Source organism: Ischnura elegans, chromosome 5 (assembly GCF_921293095.1).
Source record: "Ischnura elegans chromosome 5, ioIscEleg1.1, whole genome shotgun sequence".
Taxonomy (NCBI): domain Eukaryota; kingdom Metazoa; phylum Arthropoda; class Insecta; order Odonata; family Coenagrionidae; genus Ischnura; species Ischnura elegans.
In genome coordinates this window covers 8142974-8158273 of record NC_060250.1, presented here as the reverse complement: position 1 = coordinate 8158273, position 15300 = coordinate 8142974, and the positions used below count along the sequence as shown (strand labels likewise).

Sequence of the window (15300 nt, the reverse complement as noted above, 5' to 3'; positions counted from 1 at the left end):
CATCGTGCCGATTAAATTCAACCTCCACCTTCTTCCATGCCATAATCATTAAAGGAAGACCCATAGCATCGGTTCTCTTGCACTCCAATACAACTTTCCTATCAATATTTACTTTTAAAATCAAATCTTTCTCCTACTCCGAAATTCTACTTCCATCCCATTTCTATTTTGCGTACAAACGAAGTCACGTTGAGACATTCGTTATTCAATTATTGCCCTTAGTTCCTCTCGATGTTCGCATCTAGGGGGCACATAATGTCCCTACATTCGTCGACGTCATCAACCTAGCCCAAAATAAATGTGGCAACACTGCCCCCCACCAATTTGGAGCGATTTGGAGTAGTGAGGTTTCTGGATATAGCATTCAGCGGAGCGCGCCGCTACAGTTGAAGCATGGTTTCTGATTGCGGCCCTTAATGTAATGAAAATTACCTGTCAATTTTCACTCTTATTAATTCCAACCGACCCATGTTAAATTCTGGCTACGTAATGTTTTTCTACGCTACAGGAAAATGACAGCCAAGTGAGCCATAAAAAAAGCATCCTGTATGCACATGTAGGCTTCCAAAGGTCATCCAAATAAGGGAATCTTTTTGCTAGTAAGCTTAAAAGTCAATGGTGATTCAACATGATGTTAGCAGCAGCATGCATTGTCTTATTCCATGGTTTTACCCCACCTCTCTAACGGAGGTGGGGAAAGTTGCTTATCGAAGTGCTGATCAAAACTGACTCGCCTTGTTTCTTCGTCTTTTTGAAACATGGTTGGACCTTGAATTGATATTTGCAAACTGAAAATCTTTTATCATCAACAAAATGGTAGTTGATGCGAAAATTTCTCGGTTCCTCTGGATTTGGACTATTTTGTCAGTGTTATTCTGTTGGAGTCGACCACTGAGGATTTCCTGCTGGATTTTTCTGTGCTCATCAATTATGTTGTGAATTTACAGGGATTTTTTGTCCATCATAAGCTAATGATTAATATCTTGTATGATAAAATTCAGTGGAAACCTTACAATGTCTTATTTAACAGTGATTAATAGTCAGGGATTGTCATTCAATTGTCAAAACTTTGATTAACATTCTTTCTTGATATTAAATAGCAGCAGATGAATATCATCTATAAAACACTGACTCTAATAGCTATCCACATGCCTCATATGGAATCCCTGACACCTACATTACAATTTCCCATGATGTTAATCCGCAGAGAAAGAATATTCTCATCCACCAATTGAAGAAATCTGTGGGGAAACACTTATTTGGTTCTTGCACTGTTCTCCTGGTAAACTGACCTTGGGATGGAATAAAGAAAGCATATATGGGTGAACTGCAAATTAGTATTGGGCCTCCTCTTTTGAAAGGGGAAAGTAGTGGACTGGGTAAATATTGGGCTAACTAAGGCTGCCCATCGATAGTTGAGTGAAAAAAGTCAATAATAAACATTCTCAGAAAAGCATCCTATTGGAGAATAACTTCGTGTCGTCAGTCGCCACAATCATTGCAGTCAAATTCAAACAGTGAAAGATAAGGTAGTCCATTCCTATTTAGCGTTTACTTACCACCATCAGATTTAATTTAATGAAGAAAGTGTCTAGCATTGATATGAGGATGGGGAAAGAAACTTGAAAAAATTATGTGAAATCAGTCACCCGACCAAGTTGTGATTCTAATGTCCGCAGTGCATTCACTGAAGACACACTGCACAATAGATTCAATTGAATCTTGTGAAAATTTCATGTGTGTGTTCTTGTTGATGAGCGTACTTGCTAAGAGAAGAGATAGTTCAAGAAATTATGCTTAATTTTTTCAATTATCACCGCAGTTATAACGGTGGTTTTGATCTGCACACTTATATTTGAAGTGTAATTATTGATCCTTGGGCCATGACGACAAATAGACCTTAAGCCTGTGTTTGGAAGACCAGTAACCTAAGTGTTCATTAACTCAGGGAAAAAAATGGACACTTGATCACTTCACCTGCTGCCACTCTGCTCACTCCATTTTCCCACTCACTGCCTTTTGCTGGAACATAATTTTGCTAGCGATAGGTGACGTCATCAGAGAGATGTAGTACTTTCATTGCTATGTTTGCTTTCTCGGCATCTGTTGCGTTTGTTAAATTTTTACTTAACAGACAGCCGGTGATTGTTACGTAATCAATATTTCTGCTTAAAATGGCTCATCAACAGACTGAATTTGACGACATTTAGACCTTGACAACCTGGTAAAAACCATGAATTTTTATAATTTAGTGAGAGTGGGAACCCAGTCGAATAGCCATTCATGAACGAATACTGCATTCGATCCGATTCAACCAGTGGTGTCCTACATATTGCTAGGAACTCCAGACAATCTACATTTATTGAAGCCCTGTGCCATTCTTGGTTTTATATATTTTTTTTGTCAATACTGTCTGTAAACTGGTTTGGAAACATTTATCAAAGTAGGAATAGAAGGAATAATAACTTTGCTATTTCCACATTTATTTATTTCCATTACCCCATAAACAGCACATTTACGGCCTTTACAATGGGTAATTAACAATTAACAATGAAGGACATTCACACACGCCCATGCCCTGGATAAGGGTAACTTACCCAGGCGGGACTCGAACCTGCGACCTTCGGTTTGGCAGTCGAGGACTTTACCCCGCCGCCACCGAGGCCACATGGTTATTTTTTTAGACCGACCATGGTTTTGTAACAGCGTAACATTATCAAGGTGAAGAATTTCGGGTAAATTGACAGTATATACATAGCATAAGGTTGGGTGGGGAAATTTCCGGGAGCCGTTGGTCAGGGGGAGGTAGGGGTTGGGTTTGGAGCTATGTTATACCATTTTTCTGAACTGATGGCGGCTGAATTTGAGCACGCTCAAAACCCAACCACTCCTCTAGCCAATCACAGCAGAGCGATAGTAGAAAGTGTGTAGGAGCCTGCAGTCTCTCTCCGAACTCCGTGCAGTGCAGATCGCTCTACAGCTAGCAGTGTTGCCAAATCGAATAGCTCAGCGTTCGTCCGAGAATCTACCGCCGCCCCCGAAAGTACCGTTATTCTCAAGGCTGGCAACGCTGTTCGGCCGGATGGAGGGGAGCGGAGCGGAAAAGGGAAGGGGATGGAGGGGAACGGAGAGGTGGAAGGGGCAGCGCTTCTGATTGGCTACTTGCTTTTTTCCACCCAGCCACCATCAGTTCAGAAAAATGGCATAGGCGTCACTGTGGGTGTGGTGGGTGGATGAGTGAGGGGGAAAGTTGAGGGGGGGGGGGGGGAGCGAGAAGGGTGTAGGTGGTCGTTAACCAGGTATGACTCCCTGTGGCTTAAAATTTCCAGCTCTTCCAAGGCGTCTAACCTCCACACTTTATTCTCAAAGTGAAGAATAGTAGGGATGAAGTCACTAATGTGCCCCATGTCGATAAAATGTTTTGCAAATTGTGAATGATCTTTCCCCAGTCTATGACACTTCTGGTCTCTGGTCACATATTAATTGTATTTATCAAAGTTGTAATTGTTTCACTGGAGTAGATTTTCTGTGTTTATTTTTCATTTTTAATGCTCTTATTTTTATGTTGCAGGTGACAGGCAGTTTACCCATTACTGTTCGACATATTGAGAGCATGATTAGAATGGCTGAGGCCAATGCTCGTATGCATCTTAGGGATTATGTGCAGGAAGATGACGTCAACATGGCCATACGAATGGTTTTGGAGAGCTTTGTGGAGACACAGAAGTACAGCGTAATGAAATCCATGAGAAATGTATGTGATGCCATTTCTATTTTCATTCCTTAAGAAAATAATTTGTTCCATGAAAACCATTAATAATTTAACATGGTCTATTTACCCGTTCTCACTGTTAATGAAAAGCAAGCGCTTAATTTCTTTGAAAGATTTTGTCAAAGAAATTTTGAAAGTGAATACGGTATTTGCTCGTAGAAGCCATGCACCTTTGAATCATTAGCTTCGGAACAAAATATCAAGTTACACAAGAACAATGGGAACATGTTCACCCTTTCTCGCCAACTAACCTTTTTCAGCCTATCTTCTTCAAAACTGCCTGTTTCTCAAGGTCAATTGCAACATGAGTCACCTATTGGGCCCAAAGGTGTCAAACAATGAATTTTGCCAAATTACAAGTTATGTTGATTTGATTGAAATGTTCGTGTTTCGCACAAAATTCCAAAGAAAATGAGACAAAAGTGTATTTTTGACTTTTTTGAAGCTTGTTAAGCATGGAATCAGTTTTCTTGTTAAAAATGAAAGTGGGATGGGGAGTTCGAAGGGATAGAGCTCCGAGTTCCCTCCCTTATCAGTTCACCAATGAATCATGAGTTCCTATGATAGACCACACCCTAAAAGTGCTAAGAAATTTTTTTCCTCACAAGCCATCTCAAAAATGGGAATGCACGGGATACAAGGCTTACACGAGTATATACGGTAGTTTTATGTATGATAGTCTTCCACTCTTTGACAAATTGAACTTGAATTCAAATAATTAATATTTTTTTCCTTTGCTACCCTGTATACTTTCTTCTGACTTAGAAAAAATAAACCCAATTAATAAATAGATATTTCAGTCTTACCTTATGCATTATCTTGTTAATTAATACATATTTAGGCTGTTCTCATGCATTCAATTACTTCATTTACTTTTGTAGTTTTTGTGCAGTGTTACTTTGAAGCCTAAAACTTATATTTCTGCACTTCATGATTACAGGCATTCCAGAAATATTTGTCTTATAAGAAAGATCACAGTGAACTACTTTATTATATACTTCGTCAACTCACTCTGGACCAGATATCATATTTGAGATGCTTCCAAGGCACAAATGCCACTGTCATTGAAGTCAGTGAAAAAGATTTATTAGATCGGGTAAGTAAAACGTTGGATAAATATTTTATTGCAATGATACCAAATTAATGTTTTTCTCCTTGCATAATTGGTGTTCCAAATTTTTCAGGCCCGCCTAATTAACATCTATGATGTCAAGCAATTTTATGAAAGTAGGATTTTTAAGATGAACAACTTTTCATATGATGCCAAGAGAAAAATTATTTTACAAACAGTTCCAGAAGCTGCTGCATAGAAGATGCTGCAAGATGGCATGTATTTCATTCCTTTAATGTATTCAGTTTTTTAATTCCTTACATTTCCCTGTATTTTTATGTTCTGCTAATTATAAAGATGGTTTTTTAGCTACACACTCATTTTATTTCCTGACTACCTAAGAAATTAATGTCGGGACTCGTGGAGCGGTTGAAGAAAATACTGTGGAATCGGTTTGATTATGGCTGCAGGAGAGAGATATGGGGAAAATTCCACCACCTTCTTGTTGAATCTATACGAGTTTATTAATGTGTATTCTTGCATAATCTGTGCTGACAATTCCTTGCGTGTGCACTGGGGTGGATATCTGCTGATGCTATGGCACCTGCCAATTCCACTCCCACTTGTGCATAGTGATCTTGCGAGAATTATGTTTTTGTAAGCTCTCAGGAAAAACTGACCAGAAAAGTGTCTTGAGACTTTTGGTGTTTGGCAGTAGACGGTGAAGACCCAATGGATGAATAGGGTGAGAAATGAGGATTAGCGAAGAATAGGAGGAGAAAGAGGGGGGGGGGGGACTAGAAAGCAACACCAGGGGCCGTTGGTGGATGGGCCACTTCGTAAAAAAATGGTGCATTTAGGGGAGGAATTCAATGGAGGGTAAAACTGAAGTAAAGTCCAAGGAGTACAAATTTGAGATGAGTATGTGCAAGTATGTATGTACTTTAGGATGATAGAGGAGAACTCGAGGAAGAACAGCATGAGAGAACGAGCCTGGGAAAGGCAGAGTGGCAGGACACGAGAAAACAATCAAGAGAAAAACAAATTATTTTCAGAAAAGTCATGTATTGCCAGTATGCACACTTGAACTCAACAATGTACATCCTGCCCATGTTTTTCTTCCCTGAGGCTGCTGTGAGGACTGCTTTCCTTTTAGTCCGTTTTTCCTATAATGAGTGTACTATACCCTTTGTCCCAACTGATGGTGGGTGACCTTGAATACACTGGAGACCCACCCACTCTCCTAGCCAATCACAGAAGAGTGGCACGTGAGAGGGTGTAGGAGGCCGCTGTCTCTCTCCGACACTCGTGCAGTGAACATCGCACTCCAGCTCACAGTGTTGCCAAACTTAATCTGCAGAGATCGTGCTCGTTCCGCCTCACGTACAGTTATTTCCACAGCCTGGCAACGCTGGTCGGTCATATGGAGGGGAAAAGCGAAAGGGAGCAGTGGGGTGGAAGAGGCAGCACTTCTGATTGGCTACTAGCTCTCTCTACCGCCCAGCCCCCAACAGGTCAGAAAAAGGGTATAGAGGACCTTGGCCCAGTCTTATGTTTTGTGGACAGTATTATCAAGAGTGTACAGGTGAAAGCATTGAGGAAAAGTACCTAACTGGGCTGAATTGCAGTTACTTTGTAAAAAAGGAATCAATGACGAATAGAAACTACTGACAAAGGTAATCAGTAAAATTACAATTATGGACCATTACATTTGGTAACATTGTCCACCCTAGAAACGATGTGCCAACTGTTGAATTTAGGAGTAAAATATGGAATATTTGAGTCATAGGAATTGCTGAAGTAGCTACTTCACTTGCAATACATACAATCCTAACTGCTGTATCAACACAAGGGGTGTCATGTTCTGCAGGGGTGCAGCTATGTATTAAGGCTGGGGGGGTTTAGGTGCAACTAATACCGGGGTGTTTGGGGGTATGGAATACACCCCAGGATAAGTGGCATGTGTGAGATTAATAAATTGCGGAATTTTAAGATAAATGATTCAAAATTGTGAGTTTTACGGCTTTCTGAGGGATATTTTATTAATCCTTACACTATTCTATTAGTAATATCAATTCAATTAAGTAAAATGGATTAAATTTTAAAATTTCTCTGAGCTCTTGGGGGGTTTTGGGGGTTTATCCCTCGCTGCACCACTGATGTTCTGTACCCATCATAAGTAGGCTACAGCATAAATAGTGTCTAAAGCTAATTATGGTACTCGGGGGCGTGAATTATCCGTAAGCCTAGGTAAATTAGCAAAAGAATTGCTGATCTCGAGCAAGGAATGATTATAATGAAAGTTTCCTCCTTTGATTCCTCTTTCACCGGAAGGACTAAATTACTAATAAAACTTGACATATCATAATAAAGTAATCATTACTAGTACAAATTACTGCATAAGTAATCAATAAAAGGATTCCGATTGTTCTTAATCGATTACTTCCCAGAACTGATTATCACCTTCAGAATGCGATAGTGATAGTGGAAGACTCTTTATATGTGGTGAAAGTAGGGGAGAGAGAAGCATGGGGGTCATTAAAACTCTCCGGAGGCAAGATGTGGAAGGCAAGCTGGGAGATGGTGGGGCACGCGGCGAGGAGCCTGGGTGGCGGCCTCACGTACTATTTCAATTCTTGTTCCCAGAAAATGGCAGTGAGCTGCCAAAACCCATGTAGGATTATGCTATAGTCTAAGGTGTACAATATTGCAACTGTGTTTCATAATGAATGATAGCAACTTACACCAAGTTGTGCCTGAAATGATTTCTCACACTTGAGTTTAAAGCAAAGTTATTGAAGCACTGGAAAACATGTACTATCTCATTAATATTTTACAAGTGGAATGACTACATATAGACATTAGCACCAGTGGTAAATAAAATCTCTCTTACAGCAGTGATTGCCCTTTTAAATGTCTCTTAAGGATGAATTGACACATTTTAAGGGTTTAGGGACGTCGCTTCGCTTTTTTTGCCTGGTCCTTCATAGCCTTTTCTTTCTTTTCTTTTGTTGGTTTTTTCTCGTCTTTCGTCCTCTTTGATTTTCCCCCTTTGAGTGTGCGTATGATTTTCATGTCCTCTTTAACCTTCTCTTTCCTTGCTATCTCCAACTTCTTCTTAGCTCTTCTGTAAGCGTCTAGTGGCTGTTCAGTACTCGAGAGTGCTTCACTGGATGACCTCTGCGGAAGAAAGTATGCTTTGAGTTCACGTGGCAGGTCTTAGGAGTGGCAATTAAGCTGCTCGGATTTTGCTTGCATTCTGAAATCATTCATGTTAAGTGTAATTTTACTTATTCAATGTTTGGGAGAAAATTAACATAGCTGCTGAATATGAGTAATTGGAAAATATCATAATTTCTAAGTCGTTCTTTTGTATATATGTGAACAGTTAAAATTCATTTTTCAAAAATAACTCCTTTTAATTCTGCCTACTGCCAGAAATGTGAAAGCCTAATTTTTGGTGAAATGAGAGCTTCATGAAAAAGTGTGCTTTGATGGGCGATAGATTGTGATGAAGACATTTTTTTCTCATTGCTCTGTCTGGGATTGACTGAGGGCAAATTTTCTAGAGCCACATCAATGATGAGTAAAATCATTTGAAAATAGGTTGTTTTTCAATAATAGGTGAATTTCCACTTTGGAAAGTCTAATTATTAATTAAACGAGCATGCTGCACCCGCTCCCAGCGGGCTTCCCCTACTCTTTTTAATGCAGGTCCACAGAGGGATAGGCGCGTTTCTAATTTTAAAATGTAGAAAAAAAGGTAGGGTCTCATGCACAAATTTAATTGTAATGTTCATGTGCAAATTGAGGTCAGATCACCTCTTTAAACACAACATTGGAAGTAATTACACTATCCTCTGTTAAACACACATGATGACTCACACTTACGTATCAACAGGAGACTTGAATGTGGAATCAGCCGCATTTTGATAAAAGTTATTTAAAGAATGCCAGATATTGTTGCAAATAAACAAATGTATCAGTTTGTGCGCCATTAATGTCAGGAATATTTACCCGTTTTTTTTTTTTTGTTTTTTTTAATTATTTAAAAACCAATTTTAGGAATCAATAGCAATATTTAGGAAGTAAGATATGCCGTCGCATGTTCTCTGTGCATTTTGGTACCTCATTCGTAGAGTTTGGTTGCGTTTAAGTTGAGAAAAAGGTATCTATACAGTAAAAATAATATAGGAGATTGATTCTATTGATGTAAATTAACGGTAATTTAGTACCTCATCCATTCGCATTGATACGATAGCATGGATATCACTGTTCTGCAAAAAAATTGTTCAAAAATGCCTGGCTACAATTTAGGGTGTTTCTGACTAATTTTAGGTCGCTGAATCCGAAAATTACATCCGTTTTTTTCTATCACCCTCCATTTTTACGCAACCCCTAAATTGGGGAAAACAACCCCTTATCTAAACTTATCGCTTTTCAAGGGAGTTTTACTAATGTTATCTGCTTCTGATTGGAAAAAACTGACATTTTAAGGCTATCAGGGTCAAGAGAGAGATAAACTGAACTTCGGTTGAAAAAATTTAGGGGGTGAAAATTGAAAAAAAAAAATTTAACACGTTGCGTACGGATGGCAAGAATTCTCGTCATTTTTTTCCCGAACGTTGCGGACGGATGGCGAAGATTCTCAACGTCAACTTAAGCAATTTTAAAGCATACAATACGTATTCCTTGGTACGTTTTCATTTGTGGTTCGTTAGTCATAATGAATTGATGCATCATAACATTTGATTGGATAAAGTCATATTCTAAACAAGCTATTTAACCATGTTTAAACCAAAGGCATATTTCCAATCTCAACACCTCCCCCCGTAATCGGCGTTCCTAGGAATTTAAATACCCCGGTACGCAACGTGTTAAAAACCATTTAAATAACCATTTTTCTTCGTTGTTTATGATATATGACATGGTAGCTAATGGAAAAGTTTTTAAGGGGATGAATACACTGTTCACCCCCCCCCCTATTTTGTAAAGGATTAACATAACATAAAATATAACAGGGGAAGGGGAGTATACGAGTAGTATAGGAGGGGGTTAAGGAGGTGGTATAAAAAGCTGCCAAAAAAATCTGGAATATGGGTTTCCTTTAAAAAAAGTGGTATATTCAACAAGAACCAAAGGTAAATCGTGGCAGTTGTTCAGTGAAACAATCGTTAACCTTGTCTTCGACGAGTCGATGAATAGCCTTCATTGATCTGGATCATTCTTAATCGCTAATTCCCTCATCAGTCCTTCAATATCAGTGCAGAAAATCAGGTCATCACTTTCATCATCCGTTGAAAAAAATTGAGTGAGGGTTGACTGTCTGCCTCTGTGGTAAGAAACATTCACACTATCGGCCAAAAGATTCCACAGCTGCAAATGCAAGCCAAGAAGTTGTGCTTTACCCTTTGGTAAGTCTAAATCTTGTACTAGATCACTTAGGTGCTTGTGTTAAGGGATGAGGTGCCCTTTTTGGCTAGTCTGGGGTTCTTCTACATCAGGGCTGTAATATTCATCTCAATGGCCAGGGCCTGCTTCCACTTCCGGTGTAGCTTCGTTCACTAAGACATCAGAATCATCGAGGGTGCTAGTAGCTTGAGCTTAAGGGATAGGAATAGCATCAGTATGCTTCACCGGGCGAATTGCTGACGGTAAATTCAGATAAACCATTTCAGAAATGTTTTTTTTTAACCCATAATGTCGGTGTCGCAAAACTAGCAATTCGTTAAATGGCAAGTGGGTTCAAATCAAGCCATTGGCACTCCGAAAATTTGGGAACGATTTCCCCAGTTTAGCCATTCACAAAGACTTCTATGACAACCACTGCAACAGAATTTAGGGGCCCACGATTTGTCTTGGTCACCAATTGTACACCCGAGATAAAGTTGACTAGATTTCCGCACATTTGCAGTCATCGCTTTCCTTTGGTCTTGAAACACTAAATCTCCATAGGTGTTACAAAATGAATTGGGATGATTTTTGCAGGATCGCTGAATGATCGCAAGAAAACACTATCGCTCACAAAATAACACACTAAATCCAACACATGCTAGAAATATAAAGAAAGAACTTGGAAGATTATAACCCGACACGCAGGAAAGAGTGTGGCGTACTGAATAGACCACTGGTTTATTTCATAGATGAGCATCAGCAAGTACGACTGCCAAGACACATGAAGACACGTTAAAACGTGTCCAAGAATGTCAAAACATGTGGTGACTAACTTTTACAGTGTATTTCCAAATTGTTCCCAATGTATTTACAATGTATTTCCCAACGTTTTCCAATGTACCGTATAAGCGCGTGTAAGAGGCGCACCTTTTTTCCCAGATATCGCAGCCGAAAATGGGGGTGCGCCTCTTACATAAACTTCTTATCTTCCCCCCCTCCCCTTCACCGGTCGGAAGTCCAAGGGGAACTGAGTGGCTTTGGTTTTCAGCGTGAGTCAGTCATCTGAAACCCTGGGTCAAAATCAAGCGGCAGGCAGGGGAGTTTCTCCCTTAGTGACGTATTTTTAAAATGCTGCTGTTTGAATTTCTTGCAAGCATCGCGCCGTCACGTCGGTACCCAAGAGGTGAACATTGAAAAGATCGCGCGGGGCGATTCGCTCCGGAGCGCGCGATAAATTTATTGCCAAGAGTGGGCATCCCGCTGCATTTATACTGCATATAGTATAATATTGGTGTCAAAACCTGCGGTTAAAAATTTCGAACGAGTGTGCTCATTGTTGGACTTAATGGTGGATAGAAGAAATCGGAAATGCTTATAAGTGAAGAGCGCTGAAGGAGAGGTCGAGGGGAAGGAGCGCGCTCCCTCCCCTCCGTATTTAAAGCTACGAGCGAAGGAGCAAGGGAAGAACACGTCCGATCTTGCATGTGACGTCGTTGCCTTTAAAGCTAAGGGGCGAAGGCGAAGCAATGTGATATACGCAGTTTGCGTTGCCTGAGTTTCCAGTCCGTCTCGTCTTGTTTGAATGCGCTTATGCTACGCTTGTTTCTTCCGAAATTGTGCTGTTTGGACTATGTTGAATATTAGTAGCCTTATTTTAGCTATAAATCTTTGTGTCAATCAATTAGAGCTCAAAAAACTTAAATGCTGTCAGATATACGTCGCGTTAGGTCTAATTCTTTTTAGAACCTCGTGCGTGTCACAATTGCTGAAAGATATCGAGATATCTTCGAGCTCAGAAGGTGACTCACGTAGCATTTGACCTCCAGAAACTCGGGGAATTGAACCTGGTAGACCGAAAAAGGTCAGTTGGTGAAATGGGGTAGGGATGAAGTACGTTTCCATTGCTCCCCTGTAACTTGATATTTTCCTGTGGAGTCTCGGAAAGGAAAAAAACGGCAGAGGCATTGGCTGATGGAGAGCCGAGTGTAGTTCCGTTAGGCCCCTTGCACACACACCGATTTTGGACGGCCGGTAAAATATTGGCCGATATATTTTACCGGCGAAGCGATGCTTGCACACACGCCGGATTTTTACCGGTCAAACGATACGTTGCTATGTTTTTGAGCCGGCGCCGGCGATCCACAGTGACAATGGCCGGCAGCTAACCGGCATTTCGCCGGTGCCGGCGCGTGGTCGGTACGTGTGCAAGCTCCAATGCTCTCCCATTGTTCACTATTGGAATGTGGACGGCCGATATTTTACCGGCCGTCCAAAATCGGTGTGTGTGCAAGTGGCCTTAAATCTACGACGTGGTTATTATCCTACGGCGCTGAGATTGCCCCGATTGTTGTTCAATCTCTTGGGAAAGCTCATGCCATTTGCCTGTCGTGTTTTGCCTTAAAATTTTCCACGGCTGCAATTCTATTGCAATACTCCTGCGAGAGCTTTTAAACAAAATTGCTCGTGAGTAGGACAAGCAACGTAGAGCGATGGCGTATGCAAAGAGAGGATCGGAACTCTTTCTACTCCCTCTTATGCCGCTGCAGTTATCAAAATTTCCTCTTCCAAATAGTACTGAAAGAGGACATTTCGATAACTGTCGAAATTCCAGGCATGCGTCTGCAACACCACACGATAGGATTAAAAAAATGTCGCAAAATATTTTTTCTTTATAGCTTCGATCCTCAAAATAGGGGTGCGCCTCTTACACACGCTTATACGGTACTTAATGGAAAGGTATCAGTTCTTACTTAGTAAGGAGGACAACAAAGTCAAATCATGAGCCCCTCAAAAGCTGTTACAATAATATTTTGACAAATTTGATTTGTGCTCAGATTTTTGTGGCAGCTCTTTATACCACCTCCTAAACCCCCTCCTATACTATTCGTATACTCCCCTTCCCCTATTATATTTTATATTATAGTGATCCTTTACAAAATAGGGGGGGTGAACAGTGTATTCATCCCTTAAAAACTTTTCCATTAGCAACCTTATCATATGTCATAAAAAACGAAGAAAAATGGTTATTTTAATGTTTTTTTAAGTTTTTTTTTTTCAATTTTCACCCCACAAATCTTTTCAACCCCTGTTCAGTTTGTCTCTCTCTTGAACCCGATAGCCTTAAAACGTCAGGTTTTTCAATCAGAAGCAGATAACATTAGTAAAAATCCCTTGAGAAGTGATAAGTTTAGATAAGTGGTTGTTTTCCCTAATTAGGGGTTGCGTAAAAATGGAGGGTGATAGAAAAAACAGAGGTCATTTTTGGATTCAGTGACCCAAAATTAGTCAGAAACACCCTAAATTGTAGCCAGGCATGTTTTGAACTATTTTTTTTGCAGAACAGTGTATCAGGATTCATAGTGCTGCATGCCATCCTGTCCATATTCCTGCTGTCCATCAAGGATGGTATGCAAGGAAATCAAGACCATCACCTGTGGTCCATACCAGAGTTAAAACTCCATATGGTGGTACAAGTGGATCGTTTAAACTCAGCCGTGTGAAAGGTGGAGAAATTCACATTAATTGCTATGGAGAATCGAATGACAGGTCTCTGACTGTTCAGGTGAATGAGCTGATCAATTGAACTCCGAAAGAAATCCAAAAGTCCCATGTTTCCATCTTCGGTCGAGTGGAATTTTCACCCAAGGCAGTTATTGTAAATGTTACTGCTTATCATATTGTAGAGTTGAAATTTTCTACATCAAGGCCACTTACATACAGCTACATACATAAGGCTACTTGTATATATAAATGGTTTAATTGAACTTCTTGCCCTAGGGTGGGCTCATAAAAACACGTAGTAGTAATAGAGGAAAAATAAAAGGATGGAACTTTCGGGGAATAGTTATATCTTTCGAATTTTTGATGAGAGACAGCCCATCTTTCTCAAGTGAGAAGAGGAAGAAAAGTGAGGGTAGAAGGAAGGGTGCAAAGCAGAGGATATATGTAAATGGAGGGAGGAAAAATGGTTGACGGGGATTGGTTGTGCTTTAGTGGGAGTGGTTGATTTCTGGTGCAGGAAATGCACGGAAAGCCCAAATGCATGCCTGCTCCAGGCCCTTCAGCTCTAGGCGGGCTGACTCACATTACATTATATATTTATATAGATTGTACTAATCTTAAAAGGGACTTCGGTCACACTTGTTGAAAATTTTATCTGGTTTTATTTTGTGAAATCTATGCTCGTTTTCATTTATTTTGTGAGGTACTAATAGAAGGAATACTAGAGTTAAGGTTTGAAGGGTATTTTCTGAAGTTAAAGATGAATTTAAAAATTTTTTAGCCTGAATATTTGTTTACGCCATTTGTTCTGTGGGAGGTCATCTTTGTATGTTAACAGTCTACAATAGCTCCCCCTGACTTTTAGTGAGAACAATTCTGCTCTTTAGTTGAGTTGTGGGGTGGAGTATTAAGTTTGAATATAGGTCGTTTTTTGCGTACCACATTGTGGTTTAGCGCATTGCCTAAATTTTGCTGTGTGTGGTGTGGCTCTCCGCATTTGCTAACCATCTTTGTAGGTCCCAGTTTAGCTCCTCGTTGAGGAATGTTGGTTTAGTCTGAGATGGAATGGATGAGTAGCGAATGATATGAAAGAGAAGAAATGCCCCAGTAAAGAAAGATGAGTTCATGGGAGAATTGAGTGGAAAACTGTGTAAAACCGTCCTTAGGTTTGTTGACCTGTGGAGGCAATGATGACCAAACTTCTTGTAGTTACAGTATTTAGAATTGCAACATTTATCAGCATTATCAGGCATCATTAAAGCCACTTACATATTTTAATTTAACGAGGGACTTAAGTCACTCATGTTGAAAATTTTATATGAATTTTTTCGTATGCAGGTTTAGATTTCTCTTTCTAGGATAAGAAATTCTCTGGATTCCAGTGATTATGATATCTCTTTGGTGCCAAACCTGAAGTTTCAGAATTGATACTTAAGATTTGTTCACCATTCCAATCATATTATTTTTCTTGGAAAATATTGTGTTTAGTGGTCACTGCTGTACTGAAACATGATTCTACACTCTTATGGGAACTAAAGAAATTGTTTTTGAACGGAACTATTAATTTATATTCCTAATTCAT

At 39.9% G+C, this 15300-nt stretch overlaps 2 protein-coding genes across 3 annotated transcripts in view; one reads left to right on the top strand and one right to left on the bottom strand.

Annotated features, from left to right (window-relative positions):
* Positions 1-5195, top strand: part of LOC124158478 (DNA replication licensing factor Mcm2) — a 43854-nt gene extending 38659 nt beyond the window's left edge. Inside the window, exons 12-14 of the mRNA XM_046533601.1 lie at positions 3572-3754; positions 4713-4868; positions 4957-5195. Coding sequence (XP_046389557.1) covers positions 3572-3754; positions 4713-4868; positions 4957-5082 — 465 coding nt within the window. The 3' untranslated portion in view covers positions 5083-5195. The remainder of the gene's footprint in view (positions 1-3571; positions 3755-4712; positions 4869-4956) is intronic.
* A 2437-nt stretch (positions 5196-7632) lies between these two features.
* LOC124158477 overlaps positions 7633-15300 on the bottom strand; it is a 34950-nt gene continuing 27282 nt past the window's right edge. For both annotated transcript variants that reach the window (XM_046533598.1, XM_046533600.1), the window contains exon 12: positions 7633-8003. In XM_046533598.1, coding sequence (XP_046389554.1) covers positions 7773-8003 — 231 coding nt within the window. In that variant the 3' untranslated portion in view covers positions 7633-7772. The remainder of the gene's footprint in view (positions 8004-15300) is intronic.